The sequence below is a fragment of the Melanotaenia boesemani genome, chromosome 10 (genome assembly GCF_017639745.1).
Source record: "Melanotaenia boesemani isolate fMelBoe1 chromosome 10, fMelBoe1.pri, whole genome shotgun sequence".
Lineage (NCBI taxonomy): Eukaryota > Metazoa > Chordata > Actinopteri > Atheriniformes > Melanotaeniidae > Melanotaenia > Melanotaenia boesemani.
The window spans coordinates 28,789,605-28,814,596 of NC_055691.1; the positions used below are offsets into that span (position 1 = coordinate 28,789,605).

The following is a 24,992-nucleotide window of genomic DNA, read 5'->3' on the forward strand; positions in this document are numbered from 1 at the left end:
CTCACAGTCCTCCAAATATCTATTGCTAGCATAATATGAAAGATGATAAAGTAAGCTACAGTAACTAAAGCTTTGTTTATGTGTTTTTTTTTTTTTTTTTTTTTGTTTGTTTGTTTGTTTTTTTCCTGGGTACTTTTCTGTTTTCTCTAAACCTTCTCTGTTCAAATCTGTGTATGCATGCATGTACAGCTAAAGAGATGTGTAGCTGTAAAGGTCAGGTTAATTACATCTATATCCCCTTTGTTATTCAGCAGTATCCAGTCTGATTGACAGCCTCTCAGGAGGTAATCCATTTGCTCTTGACTTTATCCAGTGATCAGCCATCTCTTAGAGTGCTGACCCCAACTTTTCTTCATTTCACTCTTTGTTTCACACATTCAAACACACACCCACACATACATGCACATTTTCTTATGTTTCAACCTTTTATAATGGTATTCAGATACACTCTTGTCTGGCCTTTAGTGGGCAGTGAGTTCTGCAAGAAATCCCTATGGTTTGAGCACTGCAAGTGAGATTATAATAATTTCTCTGTCTCTGTGACGGTCTCCATTGTGTTTCCTAACATATGACCTGATGCTCAGGTTTTCTTAAATCAGGCAGATGCTCTGTAAGAAAGACATTCAGAATTTTTTTATCTAAACCAACGCCAAATTTCTCTCTGCAGAAATTGGCCTCAGCTGCTGAAGTTTTCCAGATGGAGCATGAATGGAAAGATGAGTTTGAGGTAAAGGGCAGAGAAACATAAACACACGCTATGAATCTAAAATAAGAAAAGATGAATAAATAAACACAAAAATGTAGATAATCATGCATGTTGTCTAGATTTAATTTTTTTTCTCTATTATTGGCAGATCCTAAATGTATGAGTTTCTAAGAGTCTCAGTGGCAGACAATTTAAATAGAGAGTTAAACTTTGGTCAGGAAAAAAACAAAAAACAAAAAAACAAAACAAAAAAACAATGTGATAGCTTTGTGTTGAAGCTAAAAAAAAATCCCCATTATTCTCTTAATGGCAGGAAAATGCATCCTTGGAGTTTTGCAGTTGGCACACAAGAACATATGTAAAAAAGGAACTCTAACAATAAGCATAACCCTTAGTTTTCATTTAGCACATTCCAGTGTCAACAGCACCATAAATGCAATGCTTTTACATGCCAACAAATAAAAATTAAAACACACACACACGTTCATAAACATAGATACCACACTTCTTTGTGCAACACCTTAAAGAATAAAAACCTGATATTTCTGCTCCTTCGTGACTTTTTTACAGGATGACGAAATCGCCTACTACAATGCAAAGGACAATGTGAGTGTGATTTTTTTTTCCCTGCATCTATTTGCTCTCCTTTTGCTTAAGCCCACACACAGGTCACATTCAGACATAGGTTAGTAATAAGCTTTTGCCACAACACTCCCTATCTTGCCCTCTTCGCTCGCTCATCTCCTCTCCTATCCCTTATTTCCCTGCTTTTCACCATCTCATCTTTTTTTCACCCTCACTTTGAATTAATGTCTCAGCTTTTTACTGCAGTATCCCTTTCTTTTACCCCATCTTCTGTATTTTCCTTCCTTTCTACGTTTTTGTTCCACTATCTCTCAGGTGAAGAGGTCTTTGCCATATTTCTTCTCTAATTGACAGATGAGATGTATGAGTTGGCTACGTTGTTGCTTTATTAGGAAGCAAGTGTTCACACAATTCCTCCCTCCCCCCTTTCTTTTCCCTCTGTCAACACCTCACTATCTCTGTACCCTGCATTCTTTCATTTCTCTTCATGCTTTTTACCCTGTATTTCCCTGTCTCTACCGCTCTCATTGATGTAAATTACCCAACACACACCAGGAGTTATAAATTTGCACATAGACTGCACTGTACTTCCTCCCAGTGGTAATGACATAAAAGAAAATGGCAAGACATCATTGAGCAAACAGTCTATAATACTCTCTTTATAATGCAAGCATCGAGGATGTAGGATTTACTATAATAATGTAATTGCTTCAGACAAGGTTTGTTGGAAAGCGCTTTTTAGTTCTCATGCATTCACATATACTAGAGTATTTAGTTGTTTTTATTATAATATTTGCTTCAGCAAGCCGGGCTTTATTTGATATCTTGAAATTGTGGTGAGAACTACCGCTTACATTGTGATTTTTTCCCCCCTCAGCTGGATGCAAATGAGACAGAAGCAAGAAAATACAGGATTCGACCAGACTTTAAAGAGGACCCCTTGTTTAAACGTTTGACAGATCACAACCACACGGCTGTCCACATTCCCACTGACATCTATGATGGCTGTGAGTACATAGACACACACACAGACCCCAAGTGGTAACCATGGATACAGCTGACACACCAGCCCATTATTTTAATGCTGTTTACAGCTTGTGCCACTGCCTAACTTGCCTGTAGCTAAATAATGGTTTTAAAAATAAGTGAAACAGCATAATAGGATCTTCTCTAGGCTACTACACTGCTGTCTCTAAACCAAGTGTGACCTTGGGATGTAGTCGAACAGAGGGTGTACAAACTGAAACTGATGCGTGAGCTGATTTTTTCATATTTTCCTTTTTTTCTTTATTATTATTTTCAACAGAGTTTTGATAAACATTTTTTAAGAATGAACTTATAAGCAGTTTTGTGGCCTTGAATTGGGGTCATTTGAAGGCACAAAACATTCAGAAAAATAAATATCACAACATGAATGTTTAAGCTTTTGAGTCACACTTAAATGTGCTGTTGCATAATTTCCTCGTTTATATTGACTGAGTGAAAAAATTCAAATGTGTTTTCTTAATCACATGGCTAACACATAATGTATTTATTTATACTTACAGTCTGTAAACACTCATTATTTGTCGTTGCTGTTTATAACACATTGGACTAAAATTAGGACGGTTACATACTTACTCTTAAAGAAATCCTCACATGTGGTAATGAAACTATATTATTAGCTGCTGAAAGACAGCTGTGTGCTTGCTGTATTGACATTTTTATAACCAGATGACTACTCTGCAACCCTGAATTGGATTAGGTGGGTATAGAAAATTGATGTTGCTATAAATCATTTTGGCAACCTCGTGTTTGCTTCAAGTTGTTGGTGTGAATTTTACTAGAACAATAGTTTGTATTTCATAAAACTAGCTAAGATTTAAAATATACTCAAAGAGCTAAAGCATTATTGCTGGTTTATAAAAAAATAAAAAAATAAATAAATAAAAACTAATTTACTCACAGTTAAATCTTTATGTATTAGACTTTACATGAACATTTTGTTTTGGATGTACTTGTGTTGGTTAAACTTAATCTCACAGGTCTGTGTTAAACAAACACCATGTATTAAAAATGTATTGCAGTACAGGTTTAGCCTAAATAATGCTTGGATAGGTTTAGGCAAAATGAGAATATTTAGTCAGGTTGAGGACTAATATATGCTATAGACCGTCCACTGTTACCCAAAGAATGGGAATAGAATTTAGTGTAATTTTCTAAGTAATTTGTTATTTACTAATATGCCATTGTTTATATTTATTACATAATGCCGTGTTAAGTCATGGTTATTTAAAATATTTCTGTGAGACCAGCTTGTGTTGGATATTGAAGAAATGAGAAGATGTTAAGACCTGAGCAACTCTGACAAAAGCCATATTGTCTTGGCCAGACATTTTGCTTGGAGCACTTTTAAAAGGGCAAAGCTTGTGGGGTGCTTTGAATCAGCAATAGTCCTGAGCATGATCACCTGGTTGTGTTTTCAAATGGAGTAACTTGTGTTTTTTTTCTAGGGAATCTGCAAGAAATTGTCCATTGATCAATTGAAAAAGGTCAAGAAATGTTTGTCAAAGAAAGTCTGGTATTTAAAAATACATCATATTAGCATGTATGTTGCAGCATGTTGCAGGATGTTGCAGCCTGTAGGTTGCAGGTTACCAGTCCACAGTCAACTTGGGACAGTCAGATGTTCTTAATGAAAATAAAAAATAAGCAATGTTAACCCCAAACTATTCTTGTGCAGCTAACATAATTCACCTGCACAAAATATTTACTCAGGAAAAAATAGACAAAAGTTTTATGTGAACATACTTTAAATATTGACACAGATAATTTAAGTTTTTTAGTTTTCTCTCATATTTTCAGTACCTGCATCTTACTTACTCATACCCACCATGCTGCTCTAGCTGAGCAGAGTTAGACAGCCAGCCCATTAAAATCCTTCAATTTTCACTTAAAACAGGTTTTTATGGATAAAAGACTTCTTCACACATTTTACTGGACTACTTTTACTGGACCCTTGCTGATGTAACAGGAATATTTTTGACCATGTGGCCAGTATCATCTGCCACTGGAGTACAGAATGGCTTCAAAGATAAATAAAATTTGTGACTGGTCAGAAACTGAATATATAGTTATTAGTTTAGCCTGTAATGTTACACATAATTCAAAACTCAAGAATCAGCTTTCCAGTGGCATATAATGCATAGGTACATGAAAGGTAGACATGTACTGTGAGCTCTCTCCAGCCAGAGAAAAACAGTCTTATCTTGACTTTTGTCTTATCTCTCGCTCTCTCTGTCTCTTTCTTGTCCTCTGTTCCTCCAATAATATCCTGTTACATTTCTTTGCTGAATCAGCCACGCTGCACGTTCAAAATGGCCAGATATTTGATATCCATTTGCTAGCATGTGACGTAGTGCACACAGCAAAACTCAGCTGCGACGACACGTGGCAGCGGAAGAAAAAGTCTCAGGAAGCTGCTGGGCAGCGATGGCTCCAGAAATGTGTGTGATGAATGTCACCGTGCCATCAAACGTATCAGGAACGCAGAGTTTTAAGGTCGGAAAGTTACATAGTGTGTCTTTAAAATGAAAACATTTCAATGAAGGCATGTTGCTCTGTTGTGCTTCTCATCTCCTAAATGTTGTCAAACGATTGATGAACAAGGAGACGCCTTGAATATGAACTACTGAGGTTTCATAAAACATGACAAAGCTAATATTAGATGTATTTAGTTTGTCTAAAACAGTATCTGGTGTATTGAAATACACAACTTCCAGACTTTAAACTTAGGGTAAGAATGTCTAAATCCCAGTTTACCCTAATAAATTCATCTCACCTGGTTCATTGCATCTGTTGTCATAGTGAGTAATAAAAGAAAGACCATGGAGGAGCAGCGATCCCTTTAATGTGACCTGCTAAAATGTTAGAATAAAGTCCTGTACAGAGACAACTTAACAAATGATCTCATCATAAATGCTAATGTGATGTAATAGAAACAAAATGCTTGATGTAGTCTCCCTTAAAAATGTTAAGTATGCCCTCTGAGGACATGAAATACATGTTATTTAGACAGATAGTCTGTCAAGAAAACAAACTAATGAATTAATTACTGAACTAAAAGTCATCTTAGAAACAAAGAGCAAGAAATCATCTCTGAACTATTTAGTTTGGATTATAAGTAAACTTCAAGGCTTTCCTCTATTTGGTAAGAGATTTAAAGTTGGTATAAATAATATGTGACAACATGTTTTCAACATGCATGTTGTGATCTTGTGATAAATTGCACCTGTTGCAACAATGATTTTGGCATAATTTCCTGAAAGTTGGTACTTACCAAAGTAAAATTGCTCCTAAAAGGCAGGGATACAGTGATCTTTGCACCTGGTCATATTCTAGATGTAATGATGAGTTTCCCTTTGAAACATCACATGAAAAAATAGATGCCTTCACCTTTATTTGACCAAATTCTGCTGAGTATTCTGTGTAGACCATAGTTTCTTCACAATTGTTGTTGTATGATTATTTATTTTCCTTCTCTTCTTTTACCTTCAACCTTCCATCACCTGACCTTGTCTTTTGCACTTTCATTGGCTGAGCTCCTCTCCTCATGGATGGCTCACTTACAACTACTTTCCCACTGGCCACTCCAGGGTATTGGATCAGAGACTGGGATGTTTCCACGAGACTCTTAAACCACATGTTTGAAATGTTCATACCATTTTTTAGGCACCTGTTGTCATTTAGAACTTAAAGACCGTGGCCTGGAAACAGGGTTTTAGGGATAATGCTGTTAAGAACATTTGTGAACTATTTCTTATTAAATCTCATTTCTGATTATTTCATCCAGGTGTGGTGACATTTACCTTTGAGTGTTTTAGAAAAAGTGGGTTCTCTCGAGTCATTCTGACATTAACAGAGCACAAGTTGAATGTCAATGACTTAAGGATGGTCTGCTGAATATCTGAGCTGTGGTTTGAATTATACATAATTCAAATGATGTTTTCTGTTTGGTTTTTGTTTTTTACTCCTACATGTTTTTTTACATTTTTATCTCTGGAGTGATAATCTAATTATGTAACTTGGAGGGAGAGCTACTAATGGTACAGTGTTTTTCTCAAAAATGTAATCATCACAGCAGAGGTTCCAACTGAGAGACAATTATAAGAGTCTGGTTACAGGATAGTTTTTCTAACCACAAGTCTGCTTTCTTGCTTGTTAACTTGTTTTCGTGTACTTTACTGTGCTTATGTGAGATTGGATCTTTGTGTGTTTGGATGTGATAGGAAAGCAATTAGTGAACAGTGGAATGTGGTGCGTCAGCAGTGACTTGGAGGGTCAGCAGGATAGAGTGACTTCCACAGCATGGACTTCAGCCTGCTGGGGAACCGTCTGGCTCCAAGGTTACATGTAAAACCTTTCTGCTGACCCCCAGATGCAGGGGCAGAAATGAGGGACAGGTATATCTGTCCAGTTTTTTTATTTGTGCAAGTCTGATGTATTAGCATACTTTTGGACTTGCTGTGACTTTGTCATTGTCTTGCCTTAGATACCTGTGCGACCAGAATCTGGGCAGGGTGCCATGACTCATCACACTCTCTTCTTAGCAACAATGCCGTTTATTGGTAGCTGGTAATAAGTATGCATAGATGCGCCGAGCCTCAGAGATTTATCGAGCACTAAAGTCTGATCTCAGGTAGATTGAATGAAACTATAGCTGTGTGAATGTGGGTGAAAACCTAAAACAGGGTGTGGAGACCAATTTCTGTCAATACTAATGAAAAATTTTCCCTACAAGTTAATTTTTTGACTTAAACAGGATTTGAGAATTGACTGGGTAAGGAAGGTGAGATAGATTTAAAGTAATGCTACTACTGATGGCAATGAGCTTAACAATAAATGTATTCAAAGAGAAAAATGGAAATAAAAAAAATCTGTGTGTTTGAGCTTGGTATATACGACCACACATCCAAGAGAAAAAGAGACGGCAGATTTATATGTTGTTGCAGTTTCAGCTCTCCAATTTGATCTCTACCCCTATAAATGTTCCAGGAATAGCCTTTGCTCATCTGGAGAAGATTGGATTTCTCGATAAAGTGGTTGATGAGTTTATAAAATCAGTATCACATGCGCGAGCCAAGTATTGGACAGGATACAGTCATTCAGATGACAAAAAGATCTCAAAAGCCAAATCTGTTTGTCTACTGAAGGACGGAGTGCTCAAGGCTGAGAGAGACAGAGACTGGCAGACAAGTAAAAGACAAGGTTGAATTCAGTGGACATAGAGACAGAAACTAAACACACAAGCTTAAAATGTATGTAAATAGTACATGTAGCTTACATCCCAGAGCTACAGAGCTGCACTAAATCCTTTTGAGGTGTGTGGCAAAATATTTCTCACTTGAAAGATTGTATGACAAAATGTGAAATTTCCAACATAGTTTTTTACTTTCAGAGTAAGGTGGCATTCACCACCCAGGAATGACCAATGGTCCAATTTAGAGTGAATGCAGACAGAGCCTGAGTAATATTTCAATTTAAATAGTAAAATAAAGAGGTTTAAAAAATAAGTTTTCAAAAATTGTCACTTTCTTCAATAGAGTTATATATTTATGGAAGGAAAATTATTTGCTATTTAACCATGTAAAGGAACAGGTTTCAAGTAACACATTTTCTTTTTTCCAGCCCAACAAGAGCCTAAAGTTTTGAGGTGTGTTGTAATAGTGGTTTTTTTATTCCAATATATAAAAAATACAATATGCAAAATTATATTCTGATCTCACAGTGTTCTGAAAACTGAGGTTTTCAAATATTTTCATTTCTAAATTTTGTTTTTAATTTTGATGTGTTAAAAAGTATTTCATGGAATAAAAAAAGTTGTAGATTAGTTCCTTCATTATATAAACAGCACAAACTCAAAAAAAATGCAACAAAAAATATATAAGAAAATGAACAAAACATTCATCTGACTTCTGAAAAACAGCTGACAGAGTTGACAAGAAGTGTGTTTTTATTTCTGATTAATGAACCAGATTATTTTTAAACAGATCAAGGTTACAAAACATGAACTAAATGCTTCTAATTAAACTGTATATAATGAAATATGACAAACTACCACAGATGAAGACATGAAGACAGACCCTTTTTCTTTCTTTGCCCTCTCCATGTATTCATCTTTCTCTTCTTTTTTTATGTATATAAGTAATAGTTTTATTTCCTTAAAACTTATATATATATATTTTTCCTCTGGTTTATATAATTAATCCAAAATCCATAAATTGCAATATTTTTCTTTTTTTAAAACATGATTTGAAAAAAATAACGTAGGTAATCGGAAAAGCAGCAAGATAATTGAATACAATAGAATTATAAAGTTAGAAATATTGAAGTGGCATTCTGGCCACCCATCATTCAATTCAATAATTTATTGTCATAATAACACAGAATAAATAACGAGTTTCTGTTTGAAAATCTTATATGGACGAAGTTTTAAGTCTTAAAAGGACTACTCAAATCTTCAAGCTAACGCTAATACTTATGAATGTAGTGAGTTAGAAAGGTAATCAAAACTGTTTACCAAACACAAGATCCATAGTTATCTTATTCAGATAGACGAACCCAACAGCAGGACAACTACCAGTGTTGCTCTACCAATTAGAACCTTATGACATAATGGACAAACCAAAAGATCTTCATAAGAGATGGACGTGTAGCCACTATGCTAATGTCATGTTTGTGAAGCCTTGATTCCAGACTTTGGCAACTTTCATGTTGGACAAAAAGTCTTTTGTGAGTATGAGTCATGAGTTGCATTTCACTTTAAACCATTTCCAAGTTGGCTTCAAGTCTGACACCAGATGACTATGTTGATTTTTCATATGTGATCTATGAGCCAGATTGAACAAATTCCTTACAAAAAGGCATGTGGCAGCCCACTGGGAGTTTGCCAGAGGGAACTGGAACAACTTTCAGACTACAAGAAGCAAAAACCTCTGATCAGATGAAACACAGATTGAAAAATATTAAGAAAAATTATGTTGTGTGAGAAGTAAACTAGGAATCAAGCATTGGCTCAATAATTCTAATAACATCCTTACAGTAACACTCAACCAGATAGTTTGTGTTCTCTTCTATTATTTAGTTTTGTACATGTTAACAGAGGACTGCGTGTTAATTTATTAAATAAATCAAACTATGGAACCCTAAGCCCAACTGCTTCCCGAAGCTGAGAAACTGCAGGTCACCACATTTGGTTCCGGCATGCCACGTTCATTTTACGCACCACGCCGCACGCTAGCAAGCGGCTATCAACACGTTGGCTGTTTTAAATGCACACAATGGCTGATTGGCAATGGCAAAGAAACACAGATTACATTATCTGAGGAAGAGAGGACATAGCAAAAGGGACAGAGCAGGAAATAAGACAAAAGTCAAAATAGGGCTGTCTTTTACTGTCTGGAGAGAGAGAGCAGTACAAGAAGAATCCAAGATGGATGCTGATTTAGCTGTTGATAGGGGGCATGTCACTGAGAAAATCTGTAGTTCTATAGTGCTTCTTTAAGATTAGTTTGAAAAATAACACTTTTGTTTCTGACTATATCTTCCTGTATAATATGAATATGGAAATAGTTTTTCATCTTTAAGTAATGTAGAAAGAAAATAGTCTCCTGTTTTAATTTTATTAAAAAAATTATTTATTGTCTTTAGTCTAAAATAATGAGCTCATCCATCTTCTAGAAATCTGTCTTAATTCACATTGTGTTTTCTAGTTAATTATATTGTTCCTGTGATGTCCCACACTGATAAAGTGATTACTATATGTAGATTCAGTTTGGCATCAAAGCCGCACTTGGTGCAGCCAAGGAATTCATTAGTGTCGGGGGCAATATGTGCAACCAGAGGATTCTCTAGCCCTTAAAAAGCAGCAGGGCAGTTTAGCTTATTAAATATTATAACTATCAGATGTGTTCAAACCCATTAGTGGCATTAAAGAGAAACATTACAAGGTAAAGGTTTTGGCTTTGCCTATGTAGTCAGTCCAGACTATGTATGTGCATGTTACCTGTAAACTATTTATTATCTATGCAAATAGAAAAAGGTCAAGGCTTGTTAGATACGATCATCATCATACCAGTCTATCATCATTCATCCCAACTCAGAGATTCTACATAAAGTTAAGGTATTTTCTGAGTATCTAATGAGGGCTGTGGTGTTATTTTCTCCCCCCTTCCCCTTTAATATTCTGAGCTTGATGAGAGAAACACACTAATTACACATACACAGCATACTTTTTTTTTCTTCTCGCTTTCTATACTGTGATGAAATACATGCACTTCTGGCAGCCAGGCCTTCATTAACTCTCCCCCCAAGAGACATGCATGCAAATGAACAGTGTTTGCACATCAATGAGCCACGTCACACCCAATACAGGGTATCAGTGTGTCCTGAACATGTGCACATTTACACAACTACTCACTCAGATAAAAATGTACAGTCATACTAGCACATATTATACATATATGATCTGTTCAAAGAAAGAGGAACAGAAGACATGGAAGCTAGTTAAGCAGAAGAGCAGTAGACAGACAGACAAAGGGAAAATAGAGTTGGGGCAGCTTATGTTGTGTCTCCATCCATCATAGTGAGGGTTATGTGTCTCTGAGCTGTCTGGGTGCTGTGCCATTACATCCATAATGCCTGTTGTCTCTCACTACACACACTATCAATCACATGCATACACTCATTCACACACACACACACACACACACACACACACACACACACACACACACACACACACACACACACACACACACACACACACACACACACACATGCAGGTCTTTCAGGTAAAATTAACCACTGTTTAATTTTGTCAGAGCAAAGCAATTACTTGCCAGAATAATATTCAGCGCTATTTTTGACTAAATATGTGTATTAGCTCATGTGCCGGTCAAATATTTGTTCATATGTCCTGCTGGGCTAGAGGGTTTATACTGAGAGAGGCTGTGTGAATGTTAATGAATGTGTTAATCCTGGATGTTCAGATGTCTTTAACCATGTCCATTGACATTCTGACAGGATCTGCTGTGTCCTCTACATGTAATCTATACATAGAATTGTAGGTTTAAGATTGCAAAACAAAACAAAACTAAATAGAAGTTACAATCCACTAATACAAATCAGTGATACTGATTTACTGTGATACTGAAGTGAGCTGGTTATTTGGCCATTTCGGCATCATCAGTACTGGTAGACATGAGCTGCAACAGTAGTAGAGAAGTTTGTTTCATTTACTTGGAATAATTTTGTTTTACCCATGGAAAAAAACAGATGTCCTCAAATTGACGGAGAGAATACAATCAACAACTATGCCCGACAGTTTTTAACGTGTTTTTGTTCAATTGTTATTTTATTAGAAAACAAAGAAAGACTAAAGAAATGTGATGCATCATGATTCAGCTTTCAGGCCTCCATGTTCTCTAACTTGTTGTCATTGGCCTTTGAAAACACAAATTAGTTGACCTCTGATATACTGTTCTTCCTGTACATTTCTTTCTAGCTTGAGCTGGTTTTGACATATGTATTTGTTTATATTTTTACTTTGGTGGGATGTGCAGCTACCATTGTGTTGAATGAGCTCAACTGGACAGAGGCATTGGAAGATGTTTTTAAGAAGAATAGAGAGGATGACCCGACCCTTCTCTGGCAGGTCTTTGGTAGTGCTACAGGCCTGGCTCGCTACTACCCAGGTAAATGAAAACAACCAAATAAACAAACAAATGAAGCCTAACTAAGGCCAGTAACTGCTTTGTATGACATTGAAGCTGTATGACCTTCCATTCTTAAGGTGGATTCATTAATAAGTTTTTTTTTTCTTTGAGTGGGATTATGTGAAGTAGTTATGAGTAGTCAGTGTCTTATCTGTAGTAGACAGTGGATGCTCTGAGTTTTAAGAATCATAAGCTTTCCTGATGGGCAGGCTAAAGCTTAAAGCTACCCACAAGGGGTTTACCAGAAGAGCAATTTTTTTCCCATGTAAAACAACTTAAATCTAAAAAAAATGTCTCAGGCTTTATCCTGCTACAGGAAGTAGGAATTGGCTTTGACTGGCAGGTCTAATCCCAAAACAATGCAAACAGCAAAAATGAGTGATTTTGAAAGTGACATCAATGTGTAATGTAATTGGAGAATTTGATGTATTTTCTGATCATTGCATTGCTGTTCAGTGCTGCTTGGTTTTACATAAAATTCATCAAAAATTAGAGCAATGCAAGTGGAATGTTTCCTCAATGCAACCAATAGAGTGTTGACATCTAAATATTGTTCAAAAAGCCAACATTTCTAGAGGTGTCTTTTAAACAAGGCAAATAAAGTTAAATGTATAGTGTGACAAGGATCTTACTCATGAAAACCACAAATATGTACTTTAAATCTCTGCAGTGCAGTCCTGCAGTACAGGCAATGATGTGGAGCAACTCTCAGTTGAGAAGGTGGTGATTAAGTAAACAAAAGTAGTGGAGGGGTAAATTTATTTTTATAAAGTGTTTGCTTAAACCACTATGACTCTTTTGAGGTTTTAGATAAAAAAAAACAAAAAAAAACAACAAAAAAAAAAAACCTTGTGGGTGCTTTTACAGTAACTTTAACTTGCCTGTCAGAAAAGCAAACTATTCATTAGTACATAATCTCAGCCTTGTAGTTATTTTATGTGATGGCATGTGCAGCAGTTTTATTCCCTATGGTGTGAGTCTTGACTAACTTTGATCTAAGCTTTTATGCAAAAACTGCTAAATTATTTTATTTGCTTTATTTGCATGGCAGCCAGTTATAAACTCTTGTAATTACTTTTTTTTTTCATGGTGCCGCTCACCAATAGCAGGCAGAAATTAACTGAATCCTGTTCTTCACACACCTAATTTTAGATGAATATTAAATCTAATTTCCTTTCTTTTTACCCCTGTAATGTGAGCATAAAAAAGTTAGAATTTAGATAATGTGATAGATTTAGGATTCTGTCCAACAAGCCAACTGTCACAACAAAACATGTCTGACAGTGACACATCGCTGAGATTAGGATGGCTTTATCTTGCTAGATTTTGTGAGTCTTGCAGTCACATGTTTCATAAATGACACCAAAATAGAAATGAGTGTTTATTCCTTTAATTAATGTATGATGTGATCTCCTTTTTTAGCCTCTCCATGGATGGATTCTCGTAAGACTCCCAGTAAAATTGATCTCTATGATGTCCGCAGGAGGCCGTGGTAAGAAGATCAGTAATTGTTCATTGTTGATTAGGATGCTGTATGAAAATACACACCATATTATATGCATGATCACTTTTTTGGTTAGTTGGAATAGATCTTTGTAACCAGAAATAAATATGGCATTTTGAATATTATGTCATGTGCATATAGGACTGTAAAAACAATTGGTTCAATCGAATAACAATTTCTAGAAATTTATTACATTTTTATTTATTGATTCTACATAGTATGTGTCAATGCTATCATACAAATCAAAATTTATTATGGAAATTATTTACCCTTAGTATATTATCAACTGCTGTATTAGGTGTGTTTGTCAAAAGTGTTTCTTTTTTTTTTTTTTTTTTCTTTCATCAAGGTACGTTCAAGGAGCTGCCTCACCTAAAGATATGCTAATCCTGGTGGATGCGTGAGTAGCTTGATAATCTTACAGATCCATAACCTTCTTATATCTGTCATTTTTCTTCTCATCATAATGCTTCTTTATATTTACCATATAATTTAATCTGTTTCCTAACTTAAACTTAGTGAAATTTTATAGCTAAAGAATAGAGTACATACTGTTATAGAGCTGTCGGGCTTCTCTTTTTTTCTTTTTAGGAGTGGGAGTGTGTCTGGTTTAACTCTTAAACTGATCAGGACATCTGTCAGTGAAATGCTGGAGACTCTGTCTGATGATGACTATGTCAATGTAGTTTATGTGAGTATCAGAAAACCTTTCACTCATTCACTGATCTGTTTGTGTGAGGGCAAGATGAGGATTCATGCTAAGATAAGGGACATAGAATAAAAGATTGATTCATATTATGAATGTGTATACTTAGGTGCTTATTTAACTTATAAACATTCAGATAAAGTTTTGCATCTGCACGTGTCAACACATGAACAACCCATTCTCATGCGGACGTGACATATACTCGAACAAAAGAGGCAGCAAGATGGATGACAAGTGCTGAAATATGGATTTCTTTCAAGTCTGGCCACCCTGAAACAGGCCTTTAATGAAATACCCACTGCTCCATTTGGTGCTCAGGATTAAAACTCTGCACCACATACCCCCACCCCTCCTCCAGACCCACTGTTGTGGGCACCGGTATGGATGTCCATCCCCTGTGCTCCTAAAGAAATTAAAGCTGTGCTTCTGACTGCAGTGAACCCCACGAAAAAGCCATCCATCAATCTTTTTATCTTTCCATCATCTCTACCTTTCATCATAAAGTGATGAAATTCCTTGCAGCATTTCACTGTAAACCTCTATTCATCTCTATGTGTCAATGCATGGTCTATTCAATATATGCCTCCTCTCCTGTATTCACAATATTCTATAACTTCCCCTGCTATCACTGTTTCCACTTTCTTTTTCCTTCTTTTCTGCTTTTACCCCCCACCAATCACTTCCAGCATTCCTCTTCTGCACTTTTCCATCTAGGGCCACAACGTTTGTGATTACACTCAGAGAGAACCAATCAGGAGATTGTTTGATGGAAAGATGGGTACCCATGGAGGTATTTGTTGAGATGAGTCTTTATAGAGATTGAAGCTATCACCGTTGTCCTCACAGAAAGACAGCCATTCACATTCTCTCTCCTCTCCATGGGGACCTTTTGTTTTGGACACAATGTATTCTGATCTGTGGTGGACTTGTGATTCTGCAAAGATGTGTAATTACTGGAATCTGTTGGAGAGCTAAGTGTGCCTGTGGCCATATTTCACAGGAAGCCAAACTGACTGAGAGATTCTTTCAAAGAGTATAATCCTTTTTGATTTTCATGTTGCTTTTGGACTTGTTTTTTCTATGTGTTAAAACTCAGAGGGTGCATTTGCCATCCATGAGTGTTAAAAAATACACAAGGATGCAAAACGATCATTTAGTTTCCAAAAGATAATTCTAATTTGAAAAATATATTTTAAACATTTATACAACTGTAAACACCTATTTGTTTTTTTTTAAATATAGAGTACTGAACACACGTCACAACGTCATCTCAGGGCACTTTACATACAAGCAGTTCAAGCCAATCTATTTTCATCCAGTCAGTATTCATGATTGATGAATTGATGATTAATAATATCCTAGCTAAGGTAACCAACAGACTGCAGAGTGAAACTAAACTTTGATTCAGTCACCCACCTGAGCATGCATTGGACAAAAGTGGAAAGGAAAAACTCCCTTTTAACACAAGGAAAAAAACCTCTGGCAGATCCCAGGTCTGCCTTGACCGGTTGGGGTGGAGAGGACAGGAAAGAGAGACCAAAAGGCATCACAACCTTTAGCCAGAACAACCTGCTGAGAGAGAAGAGGAGAAATACTTTAAGCTTGTTACAAACTCCACAAGAAAGGCGTTTGTTCTTGTTCTCGAGGCCTCAAGAACAAGAAAAAGGTTCCTATCTGGTCAGTTCATACTCCATGAGAAGCTTCATCTGCGATGGGGCAGGATTACTGCAGGGGCGATGTCTGTGTTTTTATGTGTCATGAAGAGACACGTACATGGCAGTGCGGGTTGTGCACGCGGTAGTGTCTGTGTCTTTAAATCCCACATGTATTGTATAAATTTACATACTTTTTTCCCACCTCAGTCAGCTGTTCATTAAAATGATCTGTTCAACCTGACATCGGGGAAATGCGGATGCCACAATTTTCCACTTTATTCTTTCCAGCGTTAACTACTCCCACCTCAAATGTCCGACCAATCACACAAAACTTCTTGAAGTTCTACGACAAGAAAGTTCTGCTCGGTGGATGTAGCGAAAACAAACCCCAAGATGTCTCCATTCACATCCTCAAGAACAAAATGACGTCATTTTGTTCTCGTGGCCTCGAGAACAAGATAAAAGTTCTCGCTTTTCGTATGTAGCATCCTTTAATGATGCCAATACTGTCAGGAGTTAATACATGGAAGATAATGAGCAGAGAGATGAAAAGGAAATTTCATGGAACGTCCCTATGCAGTATAAGCATATGGCATCATTACTAAGGGATGGCTAACTATCCCTAACTGTAAGATTTATCAAAAAGGAATGTTTTAAGCCTGATCTTAAATATAGAGATGGTGTCTATCTCCTGAACCCAGACTGGGAGCTGGTTCCATTAGAGAGGGGACTGATAGTTGCAGGCTCTGCCTCCCATTCTACACTTAGAGACTCTAGAAACCACAAGTAAGCCTGCAGTCTGAGAGTAAAGTTATCTTGTTGGGAATATATGGAACTATGAGATCTTTGATATACAATGAGGCTTGGTCATGGAGAACTTTAAATATGAGAAGAATGTTAAATGTTGTCCTACATTTAACAGGGAGCCAATGAAGAGAAGTTAAAACTAGAAAAAATATGTCTCCTTCTTGTTCTCATCAGAACCTTCACTGCAGTATTTTGGATCGTTTGGAAACTTTTCAGGGCACGTTTGGGACAGCCCATTAATAAGGAAAAACAGTAGTCCAATTTGGAAGTAACCAAAGCTTGGACTAGTTTTTCTGCATTATTCTGTGAAAGGATGTCCCAATATAAGTGGAAGAAGGCACTTCTAGGCAACTGTTTTATATGTGAGCCAAAGAACAAATCTTGGTAATAAAAAACTCCAAGGTTCCTTACTGTAGTAGTGGAAGCCATATTGATGCCATCCAGATTAATTAAATAGTTAGACAATTTTTCCAGAAAGTTTTCCAGATCCAAAGACAACGACTACAGTCGTCACAGTTACAAATCTTTTCCTAATTTTACTGTCATGACTTTATTTCAGACATTTACTGAGGCCTGAGGTGCACCACCTAGATTTTCTTGGCGCACTGCTGCATTTATTGATGTAATTACAATATGTTTATAATTGCAATGATAATAAGTCATTAATGTGGCTACTTTTGTTGAATAATTATGACACGTAACATGCCATGCATTCTTCATCTAAGTAAGTGATGAAACATTGGCATCAAGATTATCAGAAGAGGTTGTAAACAATTCAGCAGTATGACCAGATAATTCAAATGATATATTTTGTTTCATTTTTATAATTTTATTTTTGAATATTAAAGAAGCACTACTTAACTTTGGAAAAGTTTCTCACTGATGTGCTCCACAACAAATAATTTTGCATCCATCTTGCATCCTACCTGTACATTAAGTCTTCGTTCGGTAAAAGTCAGTTTGATGTTGAGTCGTGCTTTATCTCTTGCTCTGTACTTTTTGATAGTTTTTCCTCCTGTCTGCCTCCTATAATGTCCTTTTGTATTTCTCTGATGAATTAGCCACGGTGTTCATACAAAACAGTCTGTTGATAGCCAGTTGCTGGCATGTGACACATTACATGCTGTAAAACAAAACCAAGCTGTAAAGTGGCAGAACGTCCTGAAAGAAAAAGTTGTGAATAGCAGTTTTTTAGCCTCTGGATGATGCAGGAACGTACATAGTAAATGTCACTGAGCCATCAAAACGAGTAAAAAAATGCATACTTTTAAGGCCAGAAAGTAACGTAATGCTACTTTAAACTAAACACATTGGTAAAATTTCCTGATAACTCATAAATGAGGCGCAAGTTAAGGCAAATGTAACAGGCTAAGGCGTATTCAGGAAAGTTTGCAGAAAATGAACAATTTGGACTTTTAAAATGTGGAATTGTCTAGCACTTCTGCAATCACAGTTGTATTAATTGCTCCATCTTGAAAATGTTGCACACTTATTTTCAGATGTCAAAATATGTTGAGCACAAACTTATTATAACCTACATGTAATAAAATATAATAATTAAATGAAAGAAATAATAGAAAAAGACAATATAAAAAAACATATGGAAACTGGAATCAGTTCCAGTTTTCCTGCCACTCATTAGTTTGTAAATGATAAACCAGGGTTCAGTTTGCCTTTTCTTCAACAGAATGCGTCATGCAGTTCTTCTGTTATTGACTCGCTCATTCATACACCTGCACACACAGCAGCATTTGTCTGGCCCCAAGGGGGGTGTTACCTGTCACTAAATCACTGGTCTTTGATAATACCTATTAATCATTAACCTCATTAACAGTAGCCCAGGGACTAAGTTGGATTTTTATAATGGAAGACACTCACAGTCTTCCTTAACGGCTTGGCAGGTCAGAAAATTGTTACTGGCTGGCTTTGTCTTCTCTTCCTATGTCTGTCTTATACTCTTAATTTTTCTTTTCACACTTGTGTTCTCACTTTCTTCAAGTCTCTCACCTCACTGAACCTTCATCACTTTCTTCTTGCCCGTTCAGCCATGTCAGTCAGCGTCAGTGCTGTTAGCCAGTGTCACTCCAGTAGGCAAACCAAAGTACCCAAGCAGCATCTCAGACAGTCTGCTGGGATTAGAGCTTGAAGATTAGCCGTCTCTCCTGTGTCATCACTAATCCATTTCCAAGGCCTGGACCATAACACACATATGAGTGCTGCTGTATTAGGACCAAGAGTATACAATAGAATTTCCAGTAGGTTGTTTCACATTTTTTTTAATTTTGTATATGTTCTACTTATATATAAAGTAAGTACTTTTCTAATTACATGGCTGTGTCATATACACTACACGAGCTCATTGTATGGGATAGAACTTCTCACGTTCCTGTTTTTGAATCTTATATTCCCACCTTCCTCCTCTCTTTTTATCCTCTCATCCAACAATATGGTCTCACCTTCTTCAAGTCTCTTAATAATTGATTATTTGATCTAAAACTCTTTTTTCCTTTTTTTTGGTTTTCTTTTTTTTGTGGGCAGTGACATGTGTATGTGATTTTTTTATTTTTATTTTATTGTGTTCTTGCCTTGAGTCAGTCAGCCAACATGATATTGCCTTTTAGTCACGTAGAGACGTGTATGTCTGGTATCGTCACTCTAAAAGAAAGCCAAGGCTGCCAGGCTCATGGGAACACACACATGCATAGTCACAGACACATATGGCTCTTTTTGCCTGCTCGTCTGTGTAGATCAGTGTTTTCAGCCTCCCATTTGGCCATCTCACAGAGACACATTGATTAGTTGAGATCGATGAGGTGCAGCTTTGTTTTAGAGTTCTGCAACAAATGCAGTGTGGTTTTCATGTGCTGGTTTACTACTCTTTTGTCCCCTCTCCTCCATATTATGACAACTTCTTCTATCATTTATATGGTTATCAATACTTGTAATTGAGAGCATATAGAAAATTTCCTTCACTTCAGTCTAGATCAAAGTTTCAGGATCAGATCAGATATTTACCTATGAAAATACATAAAAAATTGGACTGAGCTGGAACAGAGTTCAGTCCAGAAGCCATAACTTGGGTTAACAAGTGAAGTATTTGCACATATATATGTTGTAAGGGTGAAAACGTAGAGGTCTCACCTTTTAAAGGAAAAAATATGGTGTTGCTTCCTATCCTCATTTTTATATAGCTGAATCTAGTTTCCATGGGTACCAAATCGTTGAGCTCCAAGGAAGTGAAGCAATTAGAGGGGCTTGATGAATGTGTCTGTTTACCAATGCTTGATAACAGCCAAGGCCAGGTGGGAGTGTTTGTGTGTTCTTATGTCTGTATGTGTGTGTGTGTGTGGGCATCATTTGTATTTGTTACACATGCACACATGCTATTATTATATGAATAATTTGCAAGTCATAACTTCTTGCCTTTGCTTCCTAGTTTAACACCAGGGTGAAAAAGACAGCATGTTTTGACCATCTGGTTCAAGCCAACGTGAGAAATAAAAAGCTGCTGAAGGATGCTGTACAGAACATCACAGCCAAAGGAATTACAAACTACACTAAAGGCTTTGAGTTTGCTTTTGAGCAGCTCTCAGCGGTAAGAAAAACATGCTATTTTGTCTGTCTTTAGTGTGACGTGGAGCACAGCTTTTAAAATAAGTTTTCAACCAATGGCACCTGTGAGTTAAGCAGCTGTACATTGTTGTCTTTTATCGCCATCTGCTGGTTGAATGTGTTACTCCTGCTTAGCTGGATAATCACAGAGAAGTATTGTTACAGATGAGTGGTCAACACATTTTTTATAAATAACAATGACTGTGCATTTGTGAAATTATAAATTATTTTAAATAACTATTTAAAATCTGTTTGGTACCAAGTGAGATTGATCTAATATGAATTGTGCAGGGAATGCACCCATATTTGTGGAATTTGGCTTTGAAATTACTTTGAATCTAAATTTTTAAAAATTAAAAATCTTTTTTACTTGTCTGTTTTCTGTGACTAGACTAATGTGAGCAGAGCAAACTGCAACAAGATCATCATGTTGTTTACTGATGGAGGAGAGGAAAGAGCTCAGACCATACTGGAGAAATACAATGCTGACAAAAAGGTAAATGGACCAAATACACATCTCTGTCACTTTAGAGGTAATTTCATTGCTTTTCATTAATTATGTCATGCTTAACTCCCAACTTCATTGTTTTAATCATAGTCTAAACTTAACCTTACTCAATGGCAGGGTCTTTAATAAAAGTTTTACATTTTTTTGGGAACTTACTTTTTGTTTCCCAAAAGGAGGTCTTTCCTCAGGATGTGATGCAGTAAACAGGTTTAAGTACTTGCAAAATAAAATTTACAAGCATGCACTTGCATATGCACAGATAAGCAAGTTAAATATTAGATTTTGGTGCTCCATTTGAGTTGACATATCAAGGGTTCATCCTCTACCCAGAACTTCATGCAGGGGCAATTTAAGTCTTTTTGCATACTTTATAACATTTTATTTTTATTTAATTTAGCCTTTATTTTAATGGGGTAGATGTTAGAGATCAAATCTCTTGTATGAACTGGGCCTGGCATAAAATGATGACCTGCTCATGTAACCATGCACACCCGTGACTATCACAAATCCATCTTACACAGATTCTCTTTAAACATTTTTTTTTTAAATTCAGGACACATATTGGAGAAGTCTGTAATAAAAACAATCAAAAGTGTTTAAAAGAATGAGAATTACTTCTATTGAAGCTGTGTCACTCATCTTGGTTGTCATAATTATGAGATATAAGACGTTGATTATTTAGTTTCTTTTGTGTCAATTGATTTATAGAAATGTAAAATAATCCTGTGTTTGAATTCAGCTTTCAGTGGTTTAGACATGGTATAAAGAGTACTTATTATAATATAAAATATTATATAAGGTACAAGATAAACAAAACACTCACACATACTAAAAGCCACATGCCAAATATTGGGAAAACTGTTTCTTGCTGCCAAAACAGCTCTGACGTTCCTGAACCTTTGGAAAGTTTGTAGAAGTCATGTGGTGTCTGGCACCAGGATGCTGGCTTGTTTTTGTGGTGTCTTCCATCAAGTTGTAATTTTTCATAACCATGTTCAGATGTGTGGTATGTGTCATGGTGAACTTCTGCATGAACATCAGGACTAATGGTTTCCCAGCAGAATATTGGATTGGAATGACGTGATCAATGCTATTCACTTAACCTGTCATTGCTTGTTATGTTATGACTGTAGATTCTAGACCAAGTAAAAAAAAAGGATTATATATATATTTCACCAGTGTAAAGGTAACTGTGTGCCATTGTAAATGTTTTTTGTTTTTTTTTTCCAGGTCAGAATCTTCACCTTCTCAGTAGGACAACACAACTATGATAAAGGACCTATTCAGTGGATGGCCTGCTCCAACAAAGGTGTTGCACATTATTGCTAGTTAGTTGTAGTTCTAGTAATAGGTAATATTTTTCCCACCAGCTAATCAGCTCTATTTGAAGGCTTTATATACTTGTGTTTTTCCAGATTAAGATGCCCAATAAAACATATGGGACAGATAGTGAATATTTTAAGAGAGCAAAGTAAAAAGACAGTGGACGTAATTTTAGAAACAGCTCACGAGTCCAAATATCCTCAGCCAGATGTGTCTAATCCCTCATAAAACTCAATGGAAGCTTTGCAACCCACATTCTTTTCCCTGATACCCTGTTGCCTGTCTTCCTAAAAAGTTTTGTGATGGTTTCCTTAGGTTACTTCTATGAAATCCCCTCCATCGGAGCCATCAGAATAAACACACAGGTGATGTTAAGCTATTATTTATTGTTTTTCCCCCTTCACCAAGCATTTAAAAAGTCCACAAAAAATAGCTGTTGTTGTTTGTTTATTTTAGGAATACCTCGATGTCTTGGGAAGACCCATGGTTCTAGCAGACAAGCAGGCCAAACAGGTTCAGTGGACTAATGTATACCTCGATGCTTTGGTATGACATCGTTCTTGGTTGTGTTGTCATGAATAAGAAAACTTTCAGGAAATATCTACATCTTTGTTTATTCTACTCTGAAATATTGCTGAATGGTTCTTTCGCTTGATTCTCCATCAGGAACTGGGTCTGGTCATCACTGGAACACTGCCTGTTTTCAACAGGACCAAGACCTTCGATGACAGGAATGGCGAGGTAAAGTAAATAAATTCATGAGCACACAATGGGTGGAGTCTTCCTGGTTGTGTGTTACTCCTCATCTTTTCTTTCATTTATTTCTCCATCAGCACCAGAATCAGTTGATTCTTGGTGTAATGGGGATTGACGTGTCTCTTGATGACATCAAGAAGCTCACGCCACGCTTCACAGTGAGTGTAACACAACCATGTGTGATCACGTGCATGTATGCAAGTGCATTTAACACACACAAGACTCGTGGCATGCCCAGTTGCAAAGACCTTGCTTGTATGTTTTCCTCTTGAGTAATTAGTATGTGATTTGATTCATTGGATGAGTTGTTCCTTACTAGTCATTCACAAATAAGAATGCTCTAGTGGTAATTATGCCCATTCCCTTGTGTTATACCCATGTTTTGTGACCTCTGAATTCCTTTTTTTTTTTTTTTTTTTTTAGTTTTTTAACTGCCTTTAATACAAAATTGTCATTATTCCATATAGTGCGTAGGCACAGTGGCATCATCAAGTTTTCAGGATTAAAAAATAATTTGTTCCATTTATCTTTATACCAGATTGGCCCAAATGGATATTATTTTGCCATTGATCCAAATGGATATGTCCTGCTACACCCCAATCTTCAGCCAAAGGTATGACATCTACCATATGTGTGACTTAGCATGGTCATGGCTAAATTTATCATATTATACCCTGACTATTCCACATAGTTCCCCTGTAAATTCTTACAGTCAGTGAATAATATGCAGCCTAGCATATGGTGCAGACTCTTTTCAAACTTTTCCATGTGCCGTCACCTCATCAATCTTCATGAAGAGAACCTATTTCCCAGTTAGTGTATGACTTGATAAAATCAGTCCTTAGATACTGGCTGGAAGGTCACTTCAGCCATGTGGGATTTCTTAGATATGAGAGCTTGGCAATGAACTGGCATATATGTTTAAGAAAGAGGGATAAAAAGAAACTTTGTGGCATATTGTAGGGATAATGTGTCTTAAAGTGGTTAAAAAAGCATGCCATAGCACAGCAAAGCATGCCACTATAATGGGATTTCCACCATTATTAGAATCTCTTGAAATTAATCAATCTTCGGTCTCTTAAACTATGCTTAATGTCATTTAAATATATACTTCGAACATTTTTTGTTTTGCTAACATTATCCATTTTTACAAGGCTTAACATTTAAATTTGAGGGAAACACATAAAACTTCCACTGCAAATGAAGTGTCAACTAATCTACCAACCCTGATGCTGCCAAAGGCCCTGCATAGTCTCACAGTTTGTCAGATAAATGCAACAGGACTTCTAGCCACTGGCAGGTATTTAAATGTGACCTAATAAAAATTAGCCATGACCCCACAATAGATTCCAGCCCCTTTTCTTTTTTTTTTTAGCAAATCCTATTGCAGCTCAATACCTTCAGCCTGAGGCAAGCTGGCGCTGACAGGCTGCATACGGGCCATGTGCTGCTCAGAACTTCAAATGGCACCTCATTGGATCTGAAGCTGCAGGCCCCACGCACTAAGACAAATAGTTATGGATCCAATTATTTGAATTCTTGGTTTAATTCTTTTATTGATGTGGTAATTTGCATGCTGCCAGTACACATTACTACTATACACTTGTAACTGTGGGCTCTTGGAAGTAAGAAGAAAAAAAAAGTGACTTTTATATCGTATGAATTTTTCTATCATTATAAAAGACAATAAATAAGGTAGTAACAGTGGTGATTATAACACCATGGCACAAAGGCTTTGCTGGTTAATGTAATGGCAGATGTCCTGTAAAGCTTCATATAATTTATTCAGACAGTTTCAAGTATTCATTTGTACAGGAACATTTTAATCTGATTAAAGTTATGTGTGCATGTAGTGTTTTCACTATGCTAAAGCAGCAAATCACATAATCTATCTTTTTTTTCTCTTGTCAACTCTAAAAACCAATTTCCAACAAATTATAAAGCATCAAAATTCATCACTGTACATTTCTTCATAATTCTGCAGAAGAAGATTCGTAACAGGAAGCTCAGGCTCAGTAATAAGTATGCTGTCACTTTCCATGAGGTGAGACGATGTAGGTGCACTTAGAGTGCAGG

General features: G+C 36.5%; 1 protein-coding gene across 3 annotated transcripts in view; it reads left to right on the plus strand.

Annotated features, from left to right (window-relative positions):
* The window catches only part of LOC121648032 (voltage-dependent calcium channel subunit alpha-2/delta-1), a 67,900-nt gene that overhangs the window by 20,406 nt on the left and 22,502 nt on the right, over positions 1–24,992 (plus strand). For all 3 annotated transcript variants that reach the window (XM_041997934.1, XM_041997933.1, XM_041997935.1), the window contains exons 4-18: positions 668–727; positions 1,277–1,312; positions 2,169–2,298; positions 11,893–12,024; positions 13,468–13,537; positions 13,899–13,949; positions 14,141–14,240; positions 20,154–20,312; positions 20,721–20,825; positions 22,068–22,146; positions 22,476–22,525; positions 22,617–22,706; positions 22,827–22,901; positions 22,994–23,074; positions 23,455–23,529. In XM_041997934.1, the coding sequence (XP_041853868.1) occupies positions 668–727; positions 1,277–1,312; positions 2,169–2,298; positions 11,893–12,024; positions 13,468–13,537; positions 13,899–13,949; positions 14,141–14,240; positions 20,154–20,312; positions 20,721–20,825; positions 22,068–22,146; positions 22,476–22,525; positions 22,617–22,706; positions 22,827–22,901; positions 22,994–23,074; positions 23,455–23,529 (1,293 nt within the window). The remainder of the gene's footprint in view (positions 1–667; positions 728–1,276; positions 1,313–2,168; positions 2,299–11,892; positions 12,025–13,467; positions 13,538–13,898; positions 13,950–14,140; positions 14,241–20,153; positions 20,313–20,720; positions 20,826–22,067; positions 22,147–22,475; positions 22,526–22,616; positions 22,707–22,826; positions 22,902–22,993; positions 23,075–23,454; positions 23,530–24,992) is intronic.